The following is a 26,011-nucleotide window of genomic DNA, read 5'->3' as shown; positions in this document are numbered from 1 at the left end:
AACTTGTAAAGAGTTGCAAGGGCAGCGTTTTGAAGTAAGGGAGAAAACATTTAAATGAATACCGCCGTAAGGAAGTGCAACGCGAGAAACGCATGGGACTCTCCAAAGGAGACGACCTACCTTGCCCACAACAGGACTGCTGGCCATGTCCTCCGAGCCAAAGTGCACTCTGGCTCTTTCATATGCCATGTCCATGTCCGACTTGGCACCGCTGGAATTATCTACAAGCAATGTTAACATTTTTTTAAGCACCTTCTTTATTACAGTTTCTCATAAGTAGCAGATAGTACACAAAGTCAAGCAAGTTGTTGTCTGATTGCGGGGTTTTTTTTCGTTTCTGAAGCTAAGAATAAAACAGCAAGTGGCATCCTCACATTCTTATTTATTTTCTAGTTCCTTTTGACCTGGAAGACTTGATGGGAATTTTAAATCTTCTCATCTGAGCTCATGTATACGCTACATCCCAAAATTCCCACATCCACTCTTGTAACGTAATTATTTTGGGGTAGACAAGACAAAGTCATTTGGATTTGCCCATCATCAGTAAGAGGCAAATCCAGCAAACAGTAATTTTCTGAAAAAAATGAGGAAAATCTCTTATTAAGCTTTTCCCCATCAAACCAAATAACTTTTTGTACCCAGTATATTGCGAGAACTTTCATAGGGGGAACATTATGATAAGCAACTTCTTAAAGTCTCTCCATAGAAAGCATTCCCCTCCAATGCCTAACAATTTCAGATCTGTTCTAACACTTGTCCAAATTTCAGTGCATCTCACGTGCTGACAGATACCTAAGGAATTGCCTTACAGGTCTCAATTAATGAATTTGAAGTCACTAAGAACTTCTATTTCTTACTTCCCAATTTTAATACATCTTAATTATATTATCTCTTTGGCTGTCCCATCCACCTTCCGGGAACTTCTCCAAGATAATAACGCTAACATAACCAGGAAACACTTCCTATTTAATTACCCTGAATAAGGGTCTGATGGCATACCAGCCTGATGATTTACAGATGAGTTTAAGAATCATGTAGAGATTACAACTTCCTCTAACAAATAAACCTGTAATAATTTACATCATAATTCCATGTCTAATATCTCAACTATATATTCAGAAAAGTTTGTTTTCTCCCTTATGCCTTTTCCCTTCTGTTACTACATTGTTCATATACTTCTGCATTTTTAAACACAAATTCATGCTCAAAACCAGGATGGGCCCTTCAGAAAAGCAATGGTCTTTCCTAACTGTTGAATTTTGTTACCTAATAAACTCCGAAAGGGCTCAAATTTTTAATTCTGAATTCCTCCCTGGTTCCCCCTGACTCCCACCCCCCACCCCACCTTGAGTTTGCCCGGGATTGCCCTGATCTTGGAAAGCTGGGTCTTGAAAACATGGAGCTGCCCTCTGTATACACTCTTGTGACATATGATAGCGTGGAAATACTATCCTTCCAGAAAAAGTTGTATTTTTAAGATTAAATTTATAAAACAACCGTTTTATTTCTGAAGGAGCTGCTCGACTCCTGTCTCCGCCCCAGCTAGGACAAGGAGAGAACGCTACTGTCCCAAAGATTCAGATCTACCTCCGAGTACTCTTTTCCATGTTATCTACAAATACGAACAAATCTTGGCGTGTAGTAAATCCCCATCTGCCACTGGAGTCATAACATCATTTTATGATTAGCCTCCAAACCAGAAACCCAACAAGCTGACCCAAAGACTGTCATCAGCAAAACTTGCAAACCATGAGACCAAACAAACAAAAACCCCACAAACCAAGCCAAAAAGCTGTTGATGCTACTAACTGAATTTCATACACATGGCAACATTAAAGACCCTAAATTAGTTATAAATACAAAAAGCTGGGATAGTAGAAATAGCAGCATGGAAATCCATATGGGCTGATTTGACTACCTGTCAATTATACTGCCCCACAAACCACAGTGTCAGCATAATTACTAAGCCCCAATACACCAAGTGCATTTTAAATCTAAACACACACTTCTCAGGTTAAACCTAAATAATCTGATAATGGGTATGTAGGCATGAAAAGCATCCTCTACATAGCTCTGCATATTAAAAAAAAAAAATCAGAGAGAGGAAAAAGAGGAGGCATTCTAAGAATGAAAGCTTATGTCTACTAGACTTCTATTCCAAGTAGAAGTCTTCATCTCAGTCGTAGATATAAGCTTCCCACACAGTGATTAATTAAGCTGTCTTGTTGCTCAAATGGGAGTTAGAAAGGACACAGCAGAACAAGCTTTAACTAGAACCGTTGAGTCAAAAGAACAGAAGGCAGTGGGAAACTCAAGAGCGGAATGCAATCCTGTTTGATGAACACATGCTCGTTGGTATCCCACACACTGCTGGTATGGAAGTCACTGCAAAAACAATAGCAACTGACACAGTCCCTGGCAGCAGTTCAGCTACCTCCTTCCAAGCGCTCGCTCGCCACGCGACCTGCTTTTCCTGGTGCAGCTGGTTCTGTGCTCCTGCACGTACGCCGGAGGGTCACGGCTTCACTTTTGAAGAAGGAAAAGCACCTTCTCTTAACTCTTGATTAAAAAACCCCAACAAACCAACCAATACAAGATAACTGCTGTTCAACCCGTTAAGTTGGGAACACTTACTTCCAGGAACAACAAAACTGGTGAAGTTATCACAGACAAAAGATCCCACTGTTTTCTTTCAATCATCTAACTCTTCTGTCCACCAGCCCAGATAGTCCACATGACTTCATTACATCTTTCCCCACATAAAGGGCTAGCTTATTTAAAAAGTAGACTAGCCTAAGTTGGCAGGATGGTATTTCCTCATCTACACAACTGCTATGTTTCAAGTTAGACAGCTATACAAAAAACAGAAGAACAAATTACACCCCAAACCCAGGGGCAACTGAAGCAAAAATGTTTTCCCCAAAGTCACTTTGAGCAGTTTTTGTTAATTCTAATGAGCCAAGCAAATCAAAAAGATGCTGAGATAATAGCAGCTGTATCACTCTATTAACACAGTTTTCTTTTCTCTGAATCAATATTTCCCACGGAGCCTTAACACACAGTAAGGTAGCGGAATAGAATCTGAAGCAAGATCTTCATCTCCTCATTACAGACATCAAGATACTTTCCATGCAAGCTAAACAGTGACTGTAACCTCAGTGCAGTGAGCATAAATCAGCTCTGTTAACTGAGGTAAATCATAATTACCCAATTAGATACACTCCTTCTGTCAGTAAAAATTAATTTTCTCTCTCTCCTAAGCTCTGTGTACCCTGACATAACTCTTACGACACATAAAAGGAGAAAGGAAGGACAAATGGACAACACATCCACTGCTATAGTATGCAGGGATCCTTCTACATAAAAGCTTCTAAGAACACGCATGGACTCTACCTTAAAAATGTTACAGGGGTGCATAGGCAGATCTCCCTGAACTACTTTATCTACCTGGGTGAAAAGTGGCTATGTTCAGATATTTCACCACTGAATCACATTTGCTGCTACATTTTATAATGTGTAGTGCAAAAGAATCTAACATGTATGAAAATAAAGCCAAGTCTTGCATGGGTCAGTTCAATGTTTTCCCTTAATTTGTTTCCCTGCTTCAGAAAGATGATCTACGTACAACTAGTCAAAATCCTACTTCTCCGTCACATCCACCCCTGCACAGTTACATGGAAGTCATAAAAAAAAAAAAAGTAACTGAGACATTGTACATTTGCACAGTGGAAATTGAACATAAAGCGAATCAGCTCTCTATTGTTAAAAATGAAGTAACTACCTGTTCTTTTCTACATAACACCAGCTTAACTTGATAGCAACAAGTGTTAGAAACCTTAAGTTGGGGAAAGACCTCAACGCCAAGGTCTCCCCCCTTGCCTCCATACACTCTAATCCCTCATAGTATGCTTTTACCTCCTAAGCCATTTAAAGTCAACAATAATAAATAATATGTGGATCTTCTAATGTATCCAGGGTACCTTCATTCCACTGATTAAACTCCATATGACTTCTCTGTTGGCGGCATCTTCATAACGGCTACCGCATCTAAGCATGACCTTACAACTACCTCAAGCTCATTAGTTTGGTACACAGTTAACGAAAGGCAGATGCCTGCCTTCTGTGATTCACTCATTTTCTATACCTTAAGTATAAAGCCAACCTAAACAACTGGCTCAGAGGAAGATGCCTACAGTGGAGATGACTGAAGTCGCAGTATTCATTTCAGTGAACATCAAAACAGCTCAGCCTCATAAATGCCTCATCAGAGCATTCAGTGATAAATCACCTTTATTACCCACGCAAAAAACATTCTTCTAAAAGCAACAAAGCCATGTAACGTGCTCTCTGGGACAATCAGCCAAGCAAGAATCGTGTGTCACCTTTTGCATGAAAGATGACAGCATATCATCATAACTCACTTTGTTTCAGTTCTATCAATTAATAAAGCTCTTCATCTGCAGGTTTCTAGTTAGCCAAATTACTGTATGATCCTCACTGCTAATAAAGACAGTAAGTGAATGCTCTCTTAGATAATAGTCCATTTGTTACTTCAGAAAATAAATTTCTGACAAACGAGTTAGGAAGCAGTACTACTGCAAGATGATTATCTAACCCAGTGCTCCAGAGAGCGTGGTCTTCCCTCCCTATGATTAGATGCATTATGTATTACCCACAATTTAACCAAGTACTACTTACTAGAAGTCTCTGCGGACCCTGCGTAGGGAGGTGAAGAGAGACTTCTTCTGAAAACATGCTCAGAGTTTTCTGTACCAGAGATCTTCAACGCATCTGAAATTTAGAAACAGAAGTTATATGAATAACACGAGGTACTCCCTAATAAAATTGCACTGACAGCAAGAACCTCTCACTATCCAGTTACTAAAGGCTGTGTAAAAGGCTTTGAAACACTAATGTTAAACGCTCTTTAAACCTGCTTCCTACTTTTAATTATTTTTTTTTGTTTTTAGGTTCAAAGATAAATAGCAAGTCAATTTATTTTTCTGGGTTTAGCTTTCATACTGACACTTCAACCTGAAAGCCTACACATATCCAGCAATTCTTCTGCTGGTATCTAGAGTACAAAATTTTTTACAGCTTCTCCTATGGAGAACATTAGGAGCCACTTTCTTTTGCCCTCTCCCTCACCCCTTGACATCATTAACGACACAGTAATAATTTCCTATTACAGCTAAGGACTACCCAAAGACTTCAAAGCTGAAACTGATTTAAGACAATCCTAACTGCTCTAATGAAATAAAAATCCTCCGATCGATAGCACAACAATTAAAGAGCATCACAAGGGACAGTGACCACACACCTCCAGAAATACTACCTATTTCCACTGCTTCCCCAGCTTTTTCAAACTTCTCTCCACGATCTTCCTCTGACACATTAGACACTTGTCTTTTTACTGCTTTGCTCGAACTTCCTCCAGATGTTACACTTGTCACAGAGATGAGCGGGATGGCTTGGCTCTGCTGCAAGAGGCAAGGTGAGCAGGCAAACATCACCCACACACGTTAAACAGGACTGGACCACGTATTGAACCTGGCGTAGTTCTCCCAGTTGCAGTGATCTATCAAAGATTATCAAGGGTGGCCTCACAATGATATCTGCCAGCCCCCCCAGCACTCCTAGGTACATCCAGTCATGGCCCATGGACTTATGTACGTCCAGTTTGCTTAAGTATTCCCTGACCTGATCCTCCTCCACCAAGGCTACATCTGGCTTTGAACCGTTACAGGTAGAAGTGACTCAGGATCATTAACAAACGTCAGGACTGCTGAAACACACTGACGTACGCGCACAGCCACCCGTTTGAAGTTACGCACTTCTTCAAACCGTTGAAATTTAAGCTTCCCCTGCCCCAAACTCCCCAGGCATCAGCGTAGGCTAGATTTATGGGCTACAGATTTTATAACAAGTACTTACTTCTCATGTACTGTCATTATTAAATCGATAAGTAACACTTGCTTTACAATCTTCTGAAAGAAGGAAAACCTCTCCGTGCCAAGTCACGGAGGGGCTGCATAGGAAGAGCCGATAAAATGTACCCCAAACTTACACAGTTGAAGAGCTCAGTAGTCAGACCCAGGTAGTTATGCAAAGCAAGGAACGTCACTCTCTGCAGCCTTACCATGATGATCTAGAGATGGGAAATCAAGAAGCAGTAGGAATGAGTTTTGCATTCTCCCACGCTTGTTCTTGCATTTAGTAATCTAGTACAGTTACGTACCAGAGTACCTGAAGGCACTTCATAAAATACCTAAGCTGAAATTCCTTTTTAGCTGTTGATAAACTGAGGCAAAGATACATTCAAGTGATTTACCAAAAACTTCAAAATTGTTTCATGGCACAAGTTGGTTTCTGTACACAGTAATAATAAACATGCCTTGCAATAAAAGCGTTTGCTTCCATTTTTCCTCCTTCATTAAAAAAATTTATTCCAGCATGCCCCATACAGAGCCTGTGCTACTGCTCTACAAGCACTCTAAACTAGCCTAAGGCACCACTGACACCTGACCTTCCTCTGCCCTGGCAGCTTATTCCCACTCTTAATCCATCCTCTCTTTTCTATCAGCTCTCACGGAGCAAATTAAATTGGTATAATTATCTGTTCTCCTCAACCATCAGTATTAGAAGGTTCATGTGTCACACATAAATCATCCAGATACCAGAACAATTTGCAAGGACAAAAAGATTTTGAAGTGATAGTAAAACAGAAGGACAGACCAGAATGACTCATCAGGTCACGTGCACTTAATTGCCTATTATACCTGTGGGACAACGCACCACCTGGCAAACTCTCCAAACTGAAATCCTGAACACGGCAGTCCCTGCACTAGCTCCCACTTACAGGATGCACAACATACTCCCAGTGCTCACCTGAGAGCTAAGCTCCTGCAAAGCAAGGGAAGGTGAACTTACAACTAATGCAAAGCACACACAGCTCTTTCCTCAGATGCCAACAATCACTTCTCAAGGGGAAATTCACGTCAGTCTGAATTTTGTGAATTTTACAAAGCATCACCCCTTAGCAAATGGCTTCTGAGTGTACACCAGTCCTTTTTCAGAAAATGAGAGTCTTTTCCACACTCTAAGCCATTCTGAAGCCTTGCCGGTGTGTAACCATGATGCAGAGCCCATGCCAGCCCGTTCTATTCCACCGGGGCCAACAAGCTTACAGTGCAGGTCAGGCTGACTCGAGAGCCTGTCACATACAGAACCTGATTCAGTGTGCATATATATTTTTATATACACAAATTATTTCTTTCTGTATGTGATTAAGGCTGAGATCATTAAGTCTAGGGCTCTAAGAGCAAGAGGAATAGCAGAACTAGACCAAATCTTGAAAAGAAGCTACACTGAACAGTTCCACACCTGCAACAGGATGATGAGCTTGCTGAACTTCGAAACATCTTCCCTGTAACTTTGAAATGAGAGTGATTCCCCACGCATCCACCCAATTCTACTTAACAAAGCAGCCTACCTGTACCACTCTAACAAGAGTTTCAGGGTATTTCTGGAAGACATCTTGAAAGGCACTTGCTGGAAGTCGCAATATAGAGGACGGAACGGCTGCTCGGGCTGAGACTGTTTTATAAGGAGCAGGATGACCCTAATAAAGTTTCAGAGACACAAGGTTAATCCACCAATTATCTGACCCAATTCTTCCCAATCACTTCCCAAATTTCTACTTTGATATCGTATATGCTTGACACGACATCATCTAACCCCAAAAAGCCTTGAACTTATGCTCCACGACCTACAGGGAGTGGAATGAGGGCAGCAGGGTCAGGTGAATTCACACCAGCAATTTCACTACCATTAAACAGAAACACAGGTAGAGAAATAAAAGCTACGAGAAGGTGCATCACGTTAAGGCAAACTGGACGGTCTGTCAACTCTGTTACAGTTTTATTACAGATGAAGCCAGGCTTCAGAAGTATTTCAAATTCCAGCTATTCAAGACTGCAGAGAAAAGAGGTTTTGTTGGTTTTATTATCTGATGTCCAAGCTATTTACTGCAATAACACACACAGACTCACACAATCAGCAAAAGAATAACAAAGTTGTATAGCAATTACATAGTTAATGGAATTACACAAAAACCAGGCAGACATGTTGTGTTATATGTATCTTCATATATACGTATTAAATATTCCAAATGACAAAGCCAAACAGCTGCTCTTTACTTGACATGAACTGGTTATAGACTGTCCTGAGTTCCTCAAAGAAGAGATGGGGAATTAACAAACCAATGAAAGATAAAACTGTAAGCGTGTAGAATACAAAGATTTTTTGACACTGAAAGGCAAGCTTCTGGTTTAGGATTTTCCCCTTGAATCAGAACAGATTTTAACAGAAATCTACTGCTAAAAACTTGGATTAAAAAAACTCCAAAACCCCCTTCTACCTTGTTAATAAATGCTGAAAAGAATATAAGTTATTAATTCATTTACTAACAGATAAAATATTGATTTGTCCAACACTTCTAAGATAAAAGGAGTCATTTTGTGGTACAGAGCAGGAGCTAATGAATAAATGGTGTTTCTACTTTTAACAGTCACAGCTTCTGAAGCTTTCATTCCTCCTGAGCAGCAGAAGGCAAATTTTTCCAAACACTAAACATCCAGATGCTAAATGCTGATTACAAGTCAAAAAACTCACAAGTCTTCAAGAGCATCAGACAATTAAACACAATCGCTGCAGAAGAATTTCTGCCTAAAGAACACAGTAAAAACAAACAATACATTCTGTAGAACTGTAACTGCTCTGGAAAATACAGCTACAGCTCTGTCTGCCTGCTGGTCTGGAAGTCACGATGAAACAGATTCTAAAATTAAATTAAATTAATTGGAACCAATTTCTTAATTACACCAACTTCAGCTGACCTTCTTATAAAATCTAGGGATGATATTAATAGCTTTGATTTTCAAGTTCCTGAGGGATTTTAAATTTTAAACATTTCTTTGACCTACAGTGCAAAGCTACCAGGCATCCTCAGCTTTCCTGAGTTTCTTTTAATTAAGTAAAGAAATTAACAAACAACACTTCTGTGCTTTTGCTGTACCCACAAATAAATGCAACATGCCTCCTTTACAGGCCAGTTTAAAGCCTGGCTTCAGACAAGAATTCATTCGGAATTTTCCTTGGATTCAAATGTAAAAGAAGATGCATATAGTCTGCTTTTAAGCACATACATTGCTATATTTGCTTTCAATTGTATTTCCTACCAACCTCTACACCAAGTACACAGTGACAAATAAAGGAAATTATTAAATCTTTAGACACTGGACAAAGGATAAGCAATAAGCTTAATAGCGTTCCATAGCAGATACTCAAAAAGGCAAAATAAGTACTGTATATCACATTTATATGTTCTATACCCAGTAAAGCGTTAGGGTTTTTTTCTGAACACTGCCTGTTTGAGGATAGACAGGCCACTGCTGACAGTCTCTCAGAAAACCAATTTTAGGATAATAACGGATAGTGATGCAGCAGCCTTTTTCTCCAAAGAACAGCCCATCCCTCCAGTTTTTCAGCATATAATTTATCCTTTTCAAAATCCCTGCTTCTGAAAGGGCCAACCACCATGTCTAATTGGTTTGAAACGTGGTAAAAGCTGTCAGGGGAACTCAAAGAGGAAACGTTCCCATAATTGTCAGTTCCCTTAAATACAATGTAATCAGCAACACATGGAGAATACCATGTTTAAATTATGCTATTTTACAATCACACACTGAGGTCACATGGAACAGCAAAGTTATAATCAGTAGTGAACTAGGGTTTTGTCAACAAGAGAACTTTTTGTTCTCAACACAGGTAACTATTTACTTCTGTCTTGTTCCAAGAGCTGTGGAGTAATTCAATATTGTAGGTGACAAATGTCACAGCTAAAGCAGTAGTTGAATCCAGAATAATGAAATTCATTTGGATTTGGCCAACAAACCTGCTACAAGACACACAGGTGCCTTACACTCTCCCACCTGGAGCGGTAACTACTTTTGTACCCAAAAATTAACATACTCTCCCTATTCCTATCGTTTGGATTTTGTCTTCCTCCACGCCACACCAATGCTGCTGCAACCCAAAGTTCTTGCAGCAATCAATTGCTTCCTTATGACCTCATTTATCCTGTCCACTGCCACATCCATCTTGTCCACTGCCATTTAAACAGACCTGAGCCCTGCAGGCTCACCTTTATCCGTGTTTTTTCACTTTTTTTAATCCTCAGACTTCCATTTTTTTTCCACCCCTCAGTCACTGGCAATTGATCAATATTCCTCCCAATCTCTTCTTTTTCATTCCAACTATGCCACCTGCTCACAGTTTTCCAAACACCACCTCCACATGGAGATGGACAAAAGCAGAGTAAAACCCAAAGCGCTAACAATCAGCATCAAATGCTGTCTCCATTTGTCCCATTTAACACTGAATGAAAGTTCACCATTCAGGAAAAAGATCTGACTGCACATACGGGTAGAGTGAGCAACAGCTTCTTGCATGGACATCAACAACGGTCAGTTCAGAGACTTTAATATTTGAGGCAGCAGCAAATCAGAGTCAGATTAACTACAACACAGAATTGTTCCAAAGCACCAGGAAAGGACTCGCATCTACTTGGCTTCAAAAGCTTCCAGTTTCGAGAAAGCAGCATTTATCCGTTTTCAGAATAAGTGAAACACAGAACAAGTCTCCTGTCACAGCTGATATCTTTGTATTTAGTAGATCTAAGGGGACTTTTTCCATTTGAAAAACTGGAAAATTAATTGAGAAAAAGTACCTCTTGTGTGACCTTTCTTTTAGATCCAACAACAAGAGGTCACCACTTCTTGCAGCAACCTCGATTTTCTTGCACATCTCTTGGTCAAGTAGGGGACCAGCCTGACATCACGTGTTATAAAATCAGTCAAAGGAATCACAAATTCAGCTCAGACAACTGACATCCTCTCCAAATACATTCTTTCTTGACGTCAGATCCCTGTGTTTGGTGGTACAGTGAAACCTAATGAAGGTTATGGTATCTGCAGGGAAGCTGTAAGACTCACTAAGCTGCAACACCACTGAGTCGTCTCCTCTATTTTGACCAACGCTACTTTCTCTCTCCTTGCCCATTTTCATGCTAATCCTATACCTAAAGTCAACAAGGAGCACAAGGAAGAGGAAAAACAGAAACAGAACCACCAGTTCACAAAGCTGGGAAACAAGGGAGAAAAGAGAAAGCTGTAAAAATAAATGAGAAACAAGTTACTTTAGCAAAAAAGTTTGCAAGGTTTTTCGTTATATACTCTTATGCATGCTGAGAACTCTTTTCAACACGCTACCAATAATTTTTATTTTCTGATTTACCAGTGAGAACAGGTAAAGACAAAGAAGGAAAAAAAAAAAGATATAGAATGAGAACTAAAAAAACACCAACAACCAAGACCACCAACAAAAAAATCAACAAAAAACCCACAAGAAAACCATACCACAACACAAAATGAATGGCAACCGCTCTTTAAAAAAACCCCAAACTACAAACCATTGTTTTAGAAGAAGGATTTCTCCTTGTTTATTCAAAAAGAATATAGGAAAAAAATATGACTAGTATTCATGTTCCTATACAATGGTCCTGCTCTTTAGAATATTGTCATTAAGAAAATACACTGATGGAAGTAAGAAGGCCAAAGCTACGAATATGGATTTGACAGCAAGAACTAGACTTATACAGTCCAAATTATTCACGTGCCATTACTTTCCACAGAAGGAAGTGTGACGACCACGCTTAAAAACTGTTTATCACTTTTGATAGGCTTTATGGAAATTATATATGGAGATATATACTCGCATCTAAAAGTGGCAAAGCGTATTTTACAGAATCATTAAAACCACACATAGAGTAACTGTACTTTTAATGAAAGGAGACAGGCAACCACAAGAGAAACATGATACATAGTCAACTATGAACAACTTCCTGATTAGCTTATCTTCATTTTCTCCACTATCTAAATCCCTCAGGAAGCACTTGTAAGTCCTTTTGTATTACCAAAAACGATGAATCCACCACCTTCAACTGAGATACTCCTAAATAGATGCACTGTGGCAATTTCAGCAAGACCATCGTTTTAATTCCAATTGAAACAAAACCCATGCTGCTGATTTGTGCAACAAATTTGACCAGCTAGCACTGAACTCATCTTGTCACCTGCCGAAGAGCACAACCTTCAGAGGGTCACCAGCAACATTAACATATTAGGAAAAAATTAAATCCATCAACTGGTTTCACAGTATAATTACAGTAATAACAACTGTCAGATTTATTTTCGTTAGGCTAAATAAAAATAAATTCAGTAAGTAACAAATTGAACAGTGTAAAAGCCTGGACTTCTAGGCCCTAACCTGGTTCTCCTCCTGACCATTCTGTGACCTTGAGCAAACCAAACCATACCTCAGTTTTCCAGCCATAGAAGAATAATTTAAATCCTACCACTTATGAGAAGTAGCTAGTGTTACACCGTCAAGCACACACATTACACAACAAACTTACACACCACAGATCTAAGTTTACAGTTGTGAAGGCCTGGGAGGAAGAAAAGAACTGGTCAGAGACACATTTTCCATTCTGATTCTTTCCCAGCAATATCCAAAGTCTACTTCCCCAACAGGCTCCGTGACATAAAGCAGCACTGCAGAAAACCTGCACGTTCAAGAACTTACCGTGATAACATCAAGAATGCTAAGAAGGCTGTGGACGCTGTCTCCTGCCAGCACCTCCTTAACAACCACTTCTGTTCCGTCCTGCAAGTGTAGGACAGAAGATTACTGCAGGCTCACAGCTGAGTATTTGGCATTTATGGAGCATTTCAGAAAGCCTAACCCCCTCTCATTCTCCAAAATACTCTTGAACAGCCCTAAAAGAAATGGTCCCCCATTATAACCTGGATGCTTGCTTCCTCTCTGCTCTGATGGAAATGTGCTAAATGAAATCACCAAAGCTTTAAACCACCATTCTAAAAGCAATAAATTAAAAGAAACTAAAAGCCAGTTTTGTCTAGGGGAAGATGTGACCTGCTTGTCATTGCTACGTAACAACCGATTAAAGAAAAAAAAGCTTCCTTCACTCTGAGACAGAATTAGCTCCCTTTATCGAGGGATTACATGTCAAGAGGTAGCACAAAACAAAAAACAGCAAAATGCAAAAGTACACAGAAATCAGAAAATTTGGTATAATTCACAAATACAAAACCCCTACATTTTCAGCCATCACAAAACTATGCACGTGTTAAAGCTAAGCTCAAACTTCAGTCAGGAAGAAGTAAAAAGAAATAATCTAAATTGTCAGAAGGGATCACAAGGGCTATCACTCGACATTTTAAGACACACATAACACAAGCCATCATTTCCTTTCCCTGTGAACCCTATAGTGAATCTCAATCTGCCACCTCCCAGGCAGACCCACTGACTACCACACTAGAGTATTATGGAGCGAAGTGTCTCTCCTGCTCTGTATACCTAACTGTTTTATATAACTAACATCTAAAAAGGAGATTATTTCCAATGCTACCCGCCTCGCATCCTGTCCTCCCTCAATAACTATGCAACTAGAGTATGTGAGGACATTTCAGAATGCCTGATCAGCATTGTGTTTCACCCTCTCATCTAAGACATGGGGACCACAGCTAAAACCATTGATCTTTATAAATATCATGGCCCTGAAGTAGTTGGAAGTAATCCTTTCTAAACCACTATGATTCAAATGTCGAAGTTTAATCAATGCTTAACGATTCATGCCAACCTATATGCTACGCCAACAGATTCATCCCAAGAACCCCAGATCAGTTTGTTCTTACGCTTTCTTGAATGCAAACTTCCAGCTTGCCATCCTGCACAACGTAGATGCTGTTATCCAGTTGTCCAGGACGAAAGATGTATTCACCTTCATGCAACTGCACAAAGAACATGTGCTTGCACAGTTCCAGGAAAAGAGGTTTCTCAAAGTGGCCAAGGACCCTGCAGGAAAGAAAATGCAAAGGGAAACCTAAAATTACCACCGCCCTTGGAAAGTCCTTTGTGTATTAGCAAAGCCCCTGGCATGACTAGCAGGGGAACCCCAGGGTCAGTTATTGCAAGGCAATCCAACAGCACGGCAGAAGGAGCAGAACTCCCCAGGACAGATGTGCAAGAGTAGAGAAACACAGAAAACTGGCAATACTGAAGTTCCTTTTTGAGTAGCACGCCAAGCAAGGCTAGCAGACTCAGAAGGAAGTATATCCAGCCCTCCTCTGGCAAACACCTTTTGAAGGAAAAGAAATAGAAAAAACCTGCAAGATTCACACACTGCATGAGAAAAGGTACTCTATGGAAATTTTCCTTTTAGTACAGCTACCCTGTCCACATAATCAGAACACACGAGAAATACTGAAAACAAAGGGAAGAATTCCTGTCATCTGCGTGTACCTGCAAGTTTGGAATATTCCATCCCCTGCAGGTAACGTGCAACTGGACTCCTTCCATACTGAAACTAGTCAGTCACTACTCAGGCACATAGAAATAAGCATCTTAAACCTGATCATTTCTGTGCACAGCACCAGAAGGGCCTTCCACATAGCTCCATTAACTCACATTTAACAGGATCAATCAATCAAATTCTACTGCAACATCAATTAGTCATAGGAGATCGTAATTCCACAGTAGAAAGTTTAGATGACTTAAATAGCAGTTTTATTAGAGTATGTGTGACCTTCAGGACTAAATTATACCATAATTGGGAGAAAAATGAACATAAACAAATAAACTCAAAATTATAGATTGGAAGATCTCATCCTCTTTGCTGTGTCAGCATATTTAACCCCTTACTGAACAGGAAAAAAGATCAACCCTTCTCAACCTGCCAAAGAGCTGTGGGGTTTACGTTAACTTTGATTCTATTTGCAACCTTTTTAGCCAGAGAAGTAAAAGATTCTGCAGTTTAGAGAGTTGTTAATATGGTATCCAATTAACATTTACCATTTACGATGCTTTTCTGTACTAAAAAATTGTCTGATCTAGTCTAAAGGGAATTTTTAAATTGCACTAACAGAAACGCATTTGTGTTAGAATAGTTTTATTATCACTATCACTGATTTTATCCCTGATTTACATCCTTTTATTTTTGATTTCTTTTTTGTATTTTTTAAATACACGCAACTATTTCCTTAATGTTTCTAGAAAATCAGAAGTCATTTATTCTTTCCTCATGCTCCGACGAATTTTCAGTCAACTGCTTAAAGATTCTTACCACATGGTGAGAAAACTTAAGACCTGACACAAAACACCAAATATTTAGATCACTTGAACATCCGTCAACATCAAAATCCAAACCTATCTTTCCATTTAACATTACCTAACATTTTTAAGCATGTATAGGACTTCTGATGGCAAATGGGAATTCTTTACATCAAATTCAGTCAGATCTGCCTCTAGCAAAGAGGGAGGTGGTTCTTTTGGCTGTAGAGTTGGACATTCCTTCTTAATACGCAGAATCCTAAAAAGAAAAAACAGAAGTTAAAAAGTTCAGAAGTCTCATTTCTCTTAAGTATGGGCTGAACACTGACACTATAGGTTGACTACAACACCAAATGCACACCATGCCAAGTTACACATTATTAATTGGATAAAACAGTAGCATTCCACATTGCCACCTTTCTTCAGCAAAACTAGAGACAGTGCTGCATGCATAAACCACTCAATTTCCCAGCAAACTTCCCAGTAAAACACTAGGCTGATGTGCAATTGGCACAACTGAAAAAAGAGCAGCTACAGAAAAGCACTATGCTAGGGACAGGTTCCTCACCACAAACAAAAAACTACAAAAGCAGCTTCCACAGCATGAATTTACCCTGTCCCAAAAGCCCAAGTACCTTTTAGCCAAAGACAAAACTTTTGCCCGCTTCCGCATCCTTTGGCGAGGCACAGTGTTCCCAACCAGAGAGTTTGGAAGAGTTGTAACCTAGGAGGAAATAATGAAAACACAGACATTTACTCAAAACCAAAAAAAGCTCCCCACTAGTTCCAGCCCTGCAAAGGTTCCAACTCCTCGACCGAGTCAGGAGAACATGAGCAGAGTGAAGCACTCATATAAGACCTTGGAGGATTGGAAAAAACATCTACTCCAGGATCCCTTGTCTTCTATAAAGCAAGCAGGGTATATTTTGATTTTACTAAGCAACTACTACAGTGGTAATGGATAGTAGAGGGAAAAAACCACCCTGGCTATACAACTCTCACTCAGGAACACTCAACACCAGGCAGACGAGTAACACTGAAAGCTCCAGGTCTCCTACGGCAGTCTGCGGTGCTGACAAAAATTGGTTCATTTTTGAGCTGGTGACAAACAGCACCACAGACACGCAGCAAGGCTTTTACTGGTTGTGAAGTTACTAAGTGCCACCTTCTGGAGAAACACAACAAATGCCGGACCAAGACGACACATCATTAGCTCTCCCTTTGTTTCTCAAAGACTTGAATCCCAAGAAAAAGCTTCTCTCACAAAAGAAATCTCTAATTAGTTTGGAGGGGTTTTTTTTTTTTTTTTTTTTTTTAAGTAAAATCTTGGTATTTTAAGTACAATCAACAGCAGCTAGTTTGTAATTTTCTGTATCTTATTCAGGAATAAAAGGAAAAAGCGAAGTCTAAAACCCCAAATCAAAAACCACCTGAAAAGATTTTACCATGTGGAATTTAAGCATTCTTTACTGATGTGTGTTACATATAAACAGCTGCGTTAAAGAACATTAAAATTACGGAATTCCTGGCAACACACACTATTTCCTTTCATTGAGGGTTTTTTAGGCCAAATTCTACATAAAGGCTGATCTGCAACACAAAGGCAAGGCTCAGGGAGTAATCTCGTCCCTCCACAGTGAAACAGAGGCTCCAGAACTGAATATTAGAACCAGCACAGCATCTAATTAAGTCGAAGTATTTAAATTCACCTCAACAAAGTCAGCAGTGTGTAAGGCAGAAGGCAGCAACAGTTCACAAGAGGAAACATTCCTCAACAAGCAGTGACTAACAAAGCAAGGACTCACCTGCAACTTATTTTTCTACAGATGTTGGATTTAAGTGCCCTGGCAATATGGGTGCACACCCAGACTGGAGCAGGTCGGGGAGCACCAGACCCACACCTGGTTCTGACTCCAGAGGACAGGGAGCACTTACCACAGTCAGTATTCAACAGCCTTTTTCCTTCACTAACCTTTTATATCTACCATCATTCGTTCAACAGCTGACTACAAGCAAGCAATAAACATTTGGAGCCTGCAATAAACATTGGTCAGAGCCTGCACCTGGAAAGCGACCTCTTAGTCAGGTGTTATCAATAGCATCATATATACTAAAACATGGAGGTCCAAGAAGCTGCTACATAAATTTTGGTGCGGGAAGTGTCAGGTAAGGAAGTCCCCTCCTCAACCTCCGGGACCTGTTCAAAACCAAATGCAAAATCTCTTCGCTGACATAGCCACTCATGACACCTCTGAAAAGGTGAGTGTTTGACCTTTTGACCATTCCTTTTGACCGTAACGATACAGTCCAAAAAAAAAATCTCACATTCCGCACACACTAAGTAGCTTCAAGGGAAGCATGTATTTTGATGAGAAAGACAGGAAGATTAATCTCCTCAATTAAATGAAATCCAGGCAACCAATGCTGAACACCCAGCATACCTACTAAGATTATCCTAATTCATTAAAGGAAACATCTGTCTTCAGATTTCCTCAAGCCTTCTTGTCGCAAGTGACTTTTCTTCGGGATATTGCAAAAATAAAAGTAAAAAACAAAAAAACTAAAATGGAAGTACATCTAACAGCCATAGCCTTGAAGGACTTAACCAAATGACGCAGAAACAGATTCCTGACTGATGAAAATTCTCGAGGAGACCTTTGAGAATAATAGGACAGAACATCAGGACAGGAACCTGAGGGCACAGGCAGTATTCCTTTGACAATCCAAGGCAAATAAGTCAATCTCGGGATAAACCCCTCCCAAACAGTCTCTAACGAGACAGCGTGACAAGTCTTATTTGCAGTTGAGTACAAGAAAACAAGAGCTCATATGCTGAAGTGTTTAGCACTCTTCACAAGCAGACTGCAGAAATCTGAGTATCTGCTTCGCAGATAAGACTCACACGGGAAAGAAGGTATCAGCTCTGAATGTTATGGCACACTGGAAAATATTATCTGAAAAGGACAGCTCTGAATATAGGCACTGAGTGTCTTGAATATAATCCTAAATACTGAGAAAGACAAGATTACTATAGGCATTTAAACAATCATCAACTCCATAGAGGAGTTAGATATGCGTCGATTTACTACTACCCTCACTGTCTGCAAATAATCTTGAAAGAGGCAGGTTCAGCCAGAAAGAGAAGCTGGTGCTGTTCCATCAGCAAATCAGGCAGAGTTCCAGGAGCTCTGAAACATCCCCAAAATTCCAGTGAAATTGTATAGGTTGAAAGCCTTGGGCCAGGCTAAGCAAGTGAAAGACTGCAAGTTTTACACCACCTCCCAAACCAGATGTTGATCTTTACTTCCTTCCCACTGACCCAGATGCACTTACCTTTCTCATGATCTTCCGCCCATAGAACATCATTTTGTCTCTCTTGCGAAATCGGTACTGAGGCACATGTGGCTGAAGTTGTTCTGAAAGAGAGAAGCATGACATCAGAAACCATCTGCAGCTCCATGCTAAGGGAAAGAAAACAGTAGAAGGTTGTCAGTTTTGCTACCTCCATAACAGCTGTGGCTCCTGCCTACGAAGCAGCAAGCTCTCGTAGTCACCGTTTGGAATTTAAACCAGCACAAGACACCTCATTATCCAACTCTGGTTAGGCAAGCCAGCCTAGGGAAGAGCTGACTTGAGGCTCTACCTAACCACCAGAGAAGATAAAAGAGGCTCTCTGAACAGATACAAGGATCAGGCTAATTTAACATTACAAAGGAAACCTCTAATTCACCCATTTCTCATTACTGTTACAGTGAAATCGCAGCAGGGTTGAAGTTGTTTGCATAATTTGCAACTGATACTAAGGCTATCGTACACTCAAGAAATAAAAACCTCCACTGTCCTGCATGTGCCAGTTATGAATTCTATGTTTAGACCCGGGTAAATGAATCAACCCAAGCTCTTCATCCTTTCAGAGCTGTTTTCCTGCAAGAACCACCACCTTCACAGCAAGCGTCGACCACGTATTATTACAAAAATATTGAAGATAGCAGAGAAAACTTTCTAAAATATGCATAGTTATTGAGTACTTACTAGATTGTTTCACTCTTCTGTAAATAACGAACACAATTGCTATAAGTAGTAACGCGACTGCAGCTCCAATCACAATTCCAGTCAGCTGTGAGAGGAATTTAGGCAGGAAAGAAGTTATTAACTTCTTATATTAAATGTTGAAAACCATTAAGTACTTCTTGGAGGGCTGAAGAACACTTAGCTCAGTAAGATGTCTAAAAGTCAAGTACATTCATAAATATTTAATTTTTAATTAAAACTTCACATATGCAAGAACTTTAAACTAGACCAGTGGCTCACTGATAAGCTCACATGCAAAATATTCAGCATTTTCTCCCTCCAAAGGTCTGTGAGCTGATCAGTTCAATGTACATGAGATGAAATAGCAGGAATTAATTCTTGCCTCATGTACAGTCACAGCAAAGAAACACTCAGACTGTGACTTTGCAAAGTTCCTAGAACTTATGAGAAGCTACACACCACTTACGCACACACGATCTTTCACCCCGCTGATTAAAGCTATACATTACCATAGTAGTCTGTATCCGGTCTTCTACAAATTGAAGAATTCGAGTTCCACCTGCTGGTAACACAGCCTAGCACCAAAAGGAAAGCAAAATTACGTTTCCCACAACCAGCAAAGAGCCTCTAAAAAACAGCCTGGTCTGGCACATACAACTCAAACTGATTATATTTTCCAACATCATTCTTCCAACTATAGCCTGCTTTGCAACATGACGACGTTCAGTGGAAAGGGGCTATTAGTGGAGTTCTGCATTAGCATCAGTTCAATGCATTCTGAAACAGTCCTGAACAGGGTCAGACAGTGAGGTGATAACTTTTTTTTTGATGATTCCATGTTATTCAGAGCAACAAGGATGAGAACTGAATGTAATGGACTTTATGAGACCAAGAAGTCACAAACCAGCAGATTAAATTCATCGTAAAAAGAAAGTTATCCACACAGGAAAAAGCTCTAGTCTCAGGTACACTGTCCTGGGACCTGTGCTGACTAGTCAGGAAAAAAATCTGGCAGTTAAAATAGTCTCACAAATGCCAGCTCAAAACTTACCAGAATAGGGGGGAAAAGCAAACAAAATACTAGGAATAAGCAGAAAAAAAACAAGAGTACGAGGACAGGTATGCCCCCCTATAAATCTTGCACCTTACAAGCACTTGAATCTTAAGTACTATATGCCGTTCCAAGTTTCAGTTTTTGCCTTTGGTTCCAGATCTGGATGACTTCTTAATTTAGCTTTGCCACCATAAGAAAAAACTAAGTGCATGCTGAGAGTCACCAAACTAGTCTCTCTCATGAAATTGATTTCAGTTTTCTGGTGCAAATAATCTGGACCACTCAAACAGATCACTTGTGTTCAGTTTGTCTTCTTAGGTTGCTTTAACACAGTATACTGACAATTTATCTTCCCAACATGAGCCAAGCGAACTCTACCACTATTATTATCAAACTATTATTAGTGGGACTGTAGTGGAAAGTCAAAAGAATTTGGAAAAAAAAAAAGCTGAAAATTCATTAGCAACAAATACAACACATTCTGGTAAAATACAGCGAGTTCTTGGTATAAGTCTATTGTGGTCACTTAATTTATTTCCCCTTGACAGCGTCAGGGGGACAACCAGTTCTGCTACTATCCAGGCCTGTATGATCTCAAATAACATCAAATATAGTAGTTGCCAACTGACAGTCACATTGCTGCTACACGAGAAGAAACAAATTCATGAGCAAAAGAACAAAAGACACACATGTACAGACTGAGCCCTTGTGCCTATACACAGAAAAAAAGGAAAGGGAAAAAAGTTCAGACCTTCAAGAAAAACCGAAAGGTTCTTGCAAGGTTTCTCACAGACACCAGTGACAACGTGACATTGCCCTCACACTCTCAGCAGGCAGCCCTTTTCAAGGGCTGACACTTCTTCCAGAAAAGCAGAGAAAGCAAGCAGCCAGGTTGCAACCACGCCGACACTTAAGACTTGTAAGCAGTTACTGTTACATGACGGCATCTGAGAGAGGTAGGAGGTCACCAGTTCTGCAGGTGCACCCCATCAGCCCAAGCCTGCAGGACCTCTCTTAGGAGGGCTGCAGCCAGCACAGAAATTCAGACTTGACATGTGCCTTACACGGCCTCAAACAATTCTCATACACAAAACACACGTGGAACAACCCTGGAAAGACCCTCGCTTCATTGAAAAATGGAGCAATAGTATGCTAAGAGCGTGAATTAGCATAAATAGCATTCAGCTGCTTTTTCCAATGATGTTGATATCTCATTAAGACACTGAGAATTGACAGTAGTTAAGAAGAATATACAGCTAGGTAAATAATGCTCACACTCATCCAGAGTACCAAGCACAGAACAAGCAGCTCTGCTGAGAGTTTAACAACTCCATGTTGCAATCGAAGGCAAACAGTGAGACATACCTCAGCCAGGGAGGGGTGGAAACTGCTTATCAGTGCTGAAAGCAAGGCTTTAACATTAAATTTTCCAAAACATTAGACTTCCCCGTAGCTCCTAAGTACATGGGTCCACATGCCTATGTTTTGTCTACAAGTACTGGGGTAAAAACCCATTTTTTTAACTGCATACAAGTGAGTTGTATGCAATTTTTTCTTCTGAGAAGGCCCTCGTGGGCTGTCTCTTTCGTTACTATAAAAAGCACCATGTGCCTTGTTGAATGAGGAGTGTTGTATTTAGATTAAGAATTCGTATTTTAGATTACTTTAGATTAAGTATTTGATTAAGAACAAATGCAAGAAGACTAGCTGCCGGAGAATTTTCCAATTCCTCCATCTTTAGGCTAAAAATGAACCATTGAAGCAAAAGGTACTTAAATTGTATTATTATGCTAACAGCTTAGAATACAAAGTAGTGTGTGAATGGTTTGCGGTTAAAAAAAAATAAATTAAAAAGTGATAAAAACATACACTTCACAAAAAGATGGGATCAATCTTGAGATGTCTGAAAGGATAAAACTCTTACCAGGAAAGGTTCTTTCAAAGTAAAAGCACTGCATCGAAAGACATTACCCCAAAGTTATCGGATTAGGTAGAGCAGCTTCCAGGTTCTGGAAATACTAATCGGGAAATAAGTCTGTCCCAAAGTGAGAGCTGAGCATACCGTACCTCCAGGCTGGTGGCGTTGCCTTCTTCCCCCATGGCTGGAGGTACAGCGGGAGCAAAAACAAAAGAGAACACAGAGTCAGGAGATGACTGCGCTCTCTAATCCAAAGTCTTTTTACCTCCACGACGCAAAGCATACCCGGACTGCTCTTCCAGTTCACCAGAACGAGCCAATTCAAGGGGAACTATTTTTTTATTATTATTATTTTATTTTTTTACTTCATTAACCCTTGTTCCTTGTGTCCAGCTACAAAACCCAGCAACTCCTCAGGGAGAACTCCTCAGGACAGGGCTCGGCCTCAGGAGCCCCGGGACCCTCCCCACAGCCACAGGGCTGCCGCGTCCCCGGGACCCTCCCCAAGGCCACGGGGCTGCGGCCGCATCCCTGGGACCCTCCCCACGGCCACGGGAGCGCGGCCGCGTCCCCGGGCCCCGGCGGCACGCACCCAACCGTGCCTGGGGGACGCGCTCTTGAAGGAAAATAAAAATACGGGTTTATCAGCCACACGTCACGTACTGCCACGGGGACGCGCACCGCCACCGACCGCCCGGGGAAAAGCCTGGGAGCAGCGGGCGCAGCCCTGTCTGCGGGCCAGGCCCCCCGGCCGCCACCCGGCTCCGCTCCCCTGCTGCCGTTAAAGCAAATCGCGGACGATGGAAGCAGCCTCCGGCCCGGGCCAGGGAGCACCAGCGCCTCCCGCGCAGCTGCGCCTGCCAGCCCAGCGCCCCCCGCCGCCCACCGGCCCCGCGGCCGGGCCGGGCCCTCACCTGCCGCCGCCGCGCTCGGGGCCGCGCAGGTCATAGGTCACCGGCGGGCAGGGGGCGAAGGTCGCGGAGCGAAGACCCCACCCGCCGCCGCCGCCGTCCGCCGAGGGGGCGTGGCCGGCCCCGCCCACGCCTCGAGCTCCTCGCCGCTGATTGGCGAGGCGGTCCCCACCCCCGCGCCGAATGGCCCGCGACCTTCGCAGGGTACGATAGGCGCTGCGGGTTGGCCGGTGCGTTTCGGCCAATGGGAGCGGGCGGTATTAGCGTGTGCGGAGGTGGCTGCGCGGGAGCCGGCAGGCGGCTGCCATGGGGCTGCTGACCGAGCTGGCCCGCGGGCTGGTGCGGGGCGCCGACCGCATGTCCCCGTTCACCAGCAAGCGCGGCCCCCGGAGCTACAACAAGGGCCGGGGGGCCAAGAAGTTGGGCGTGTGCACCGCCAACAGGAAGTTCATCCTCATCAAGCAGATGGTGCCCGAGTTCATCGTCCCCGACCTGACGGGCTTCAAGCTCAAGGCCTACGTCTCATACCGCGCCCCCGCGGGCTCCGAGCCGCCCATGACGGCCAAGCAGCTCTTCACCGAGGTGGTGGCTCCCCACATCGAGAAGGACGTGAAGGCGGGCACGTTCGACCCCAACAACCTGGAGAAGTACGGCTTCGAGCCGACGCAGGAGGGCAAGCTCTTCCAGCTCTTCCCCAAGAACTACGTGCGGTAGGGAGCGAGCGGCGGGGCCTCCCCATGGCCCGGGCGTGAGGCACGGCCCGCACCAGCTGCTCTGCAAAGCTCGGGAATTGGAGGATTAAACTGCGTTGGATAAAGAATGCCCGTGTACTGTGTGAGCGTCCAGTCTTGATGGAGACTGACTGTCTGTCACTGGCCATTAAAAGCAACTCCTTCCACTTTGTCTTTCTGCAATGTCTGATTTAAATAGCTGCGGGGAAATTGGTGCTTAATTTCCCATCCATGACTGAGGAAAGTGTCACTGCATCTTGCACCATGCATGTAGTTGTTGGGTAAGCGTGTGGGTGTCCTGCTCTCAGACTAAGAGCTGATTGACCAGGCACTGACAATTAGCAGGAGGGAGTTTCTCTCCGGGTTACAGACACATTGTAATTCCTTCCTTCTGGGAAGGAATTCCTGGCTTCTGGGAACAGAAGAGGGCATGCCTTATCTCCCTGGAAGAGCCTGGAGTTTCTGGCTGTGGAGAACAGGCCGCTGCAAGCTGAGCAGCATAGCCACTGCAACTGCTGCCACTGCTTGCGCCAAGCAGCTGTTGTAGCCAAAGCAGGAACGGGTTGCTGGCTCTCCCCCCAGCTCCAGTGAAGTGTTCCCCTAAACCAGGAGTGAGTCCTCCAACAGGCAGAATCAAGTCCGTACCCAAAACTCACTGAGAAAAACAGCTTATGTTGAATGCTGCAATTTTTCCATACTTTCCCAAGCCTTAGCACTACTCTTTTAAGAATAATTCACAATAGTTAGTAGGTACATTTGATGTCTGTTCTTTAGTGCAACTGTTTGAAGTTACAAGCTAACTGTTTAAATTTGAAATGTCTCAAGAATTGTTATTTTTAGACATGCATTCCTAGAAGAGCAGTGTCTTGCTGTTCATCAAATTAAATGGACACCAGTGACAGCCAGTTGTGTGCAAATGTCTAAAGTAGAAACTCCTAAATACCAAGTGTTTTAAGTGGCTGGAAAAAACATGTTTTCTGTGATGTACAAGTACTATAGTTTTTGATAAAAGTAACTCGTGTGAAACAGCTGTGTGTCTGGAGAGCTTAGGCTTCCCAGGAGGTACTCGGGGATTTCCATGAGGTTTGTAAACACAAAGTGCTGCAAAGCCCAAGAATTGGAGAATTACATTGCAATGAAAATGTTCACTTTTGGAGAAAGGAAGCACGTGTACTGTGTGGTCTGTGAGCACCCAGTCTGTAATGAAGACTGACAGATGAGTCCTTAGAAGTGTTGTTTAAAAACCCACGGATTTTCAGGGCTGGATGGGGCTGTGCTGGTGGGGAGGGGATGCTGCACTGGCTTATGCTGCTTAGCGCTGCAGCCCTAATAACCACAAACGTGGGAGAAGTTGTTACCACACCAGCACAAAGGGTGCAGGAATTGCATCCATAGTTGGGGTGAGGGAAGGCATAGTTCTTCTAATCAATTAAGCCTGAGCAGCATTTTTCACTTAACATCTAAGCTCATCGGGATAACGCACCTTCTACACAAGCGGTGGTTTTCTGCCTCCAGCTTTGCATGCTGCTGCTGTCAGCAGAGGTGGCACTTTGCCCCTTCCCCTCAGAGCCATTACCTTCTCAGGCTCCACCTCACACTTTCCAGAAAGGACAGCTGTTTGCAGCTGGCTGAGGTGGGGTGGAGGCTAGGTGAGCGCAGGGCTGGAGAGCAGGAGATCCTGTACCCTTGGATGCTCACACCAGCTCGGTCTTGAACAAGTCTCTCGCCTTACCTTCCCTACGTGAAAGCAGATTAGAACAAGACACTAATTTCTCAGGGCAAAGCAAGACTAGCATAACATAAATCAAGTGCCCCAGTCCAGTCACAGTTCATGACACCACTCCCGCTTTGCTAACCTCAGACGGTTTCCTCTTACATGGCAATAAAATGGCATTACAACCTTTTAAGACGAGACTCATCGTCAAAAGCCATGTCACTACAGGAATACACCCTCATGTTCTCACTGAGGCGTAAGGAAACTGGATTGTCTGCTCTGACACATTCACCACCACGCACCCTCAAGAGATGAAGCCCTGACAGAGCAAGGTGGAAAGTCCTCCCAGGGGCTGACTGTGAAGGACTATTTAAAATCAAAACGACCAAGAAGGATAAA

The 26,011-nt window shown here is 42.2% G+C and overlaps 2 protein-coding genes across 8 annotated transcripts in view; one reads left to right on the top strand and one right to left on the bottom strand.

Moving 5' to 3' along the window:
* Positions 1–23,397, bottom strand: part of PNPLA7 (patatin like domain 7, lysophospholipase) — a 135,901-nt gene extending 112,504 nt beyond the window's left edge. The window contains exons 1-14 of one of the 7 annotated variants that reach the window (XM_080402037.1): positions 23,171–23,397; positions 22,406–22,440; positions 19,794–19,859; positions 19,285–19,369; positions 18,586–18,713; positions 15,888–15,976; positions 15,371–15,511; positions 13,839–13,998; positions 12,706–12,786; positions 7,493–7,621; positions 6,068–6,148; positions 5,321–5,480; positions 4,699–4,791; positions 121–221 (exon numbers count right to left, since the gene is read on the bottom strand). In XM_080402037.1, the coding sequence (XP_080258163.1) occupies positions 121–221; positions 4,699–4,791; positions 5,321–5,480; positions 6,068–6,148; positions 7,493–7,621; positions 12,706–12,786; positions 13,839–13,998; positions 15,371–15,511; positions 15,888–15,976; positions 18,586–18,713; positions 19,285–19,369; positions 19,794–19,859; positions 22,406–22,440; positions 23,171–23,204 (1,383 nt within the window). In that variant the 5' untranslated portion in view covers positions 23,205–23,397. Of the gene's footprint in view, positions 1–120; positions 222–4,698; positions 4,792–5,320; positions 5,481–6,067; positions 6,149–7,492; positions 7,622–12,705; positions 12,787–13,838; positions 13,999–15,370; positions 15,512–15,887; positions 15,977–18,585; positions 18,714–19,284; positions 19,370–19,793; positions 19,860–22,400; positions 22,441–23,170 lie in introns of all 7 variants that reach the window. The other 6 variants (XM_080402033.1, XM_080402031.1, XM_080402034.1 and 3 more) reach the window with 6 other exon arrangements.
* A 14-nt stretch (positions 23,398–23,411) lies between these two features.
* On the top strand, positions 23,412–24,065 carry MRPL41 (mitochondrial ribosomal protein L41). Its single transcript, XM_080402110.1, has one exon. The coding sequence runs from the start codon at positions 23,474–23,476 to the stop codon at positions 23,879–23,881; it is 408 nt and encodes a 135-aa protein (XP_080258236.1). The 5' UTR covers positions 23,412–23,473; the 3' UTR covers positions 23,882–24,065.
* The last annotated feature ends 1,946 nt before the right edge of the window (positions 24,066–26,011 follow it).

The sequence above is a fragment of the Falco punctatus genome, assembly GCF_963210335.1.
Source record: "Falco punctatus genome assembly, chromosome: 9".
NCBI lineage: Eukaryota > Metazoa > Chordata > Aves > Falconiformes > Falconidae > Falco > Falco punctatus.
This window is presented reverse-complemented; position numbering and strand designations above follow the sequence as displayed.

Coding starts and splice junctions, on each gene's coding strand:
- MRPL41 (XM_080402110.1), top strand. CDS start 23,474: ATGGGGCTGCTGACCGAGCTGGCCCGCGGGCTGGTGCGGGGCGCCGAC.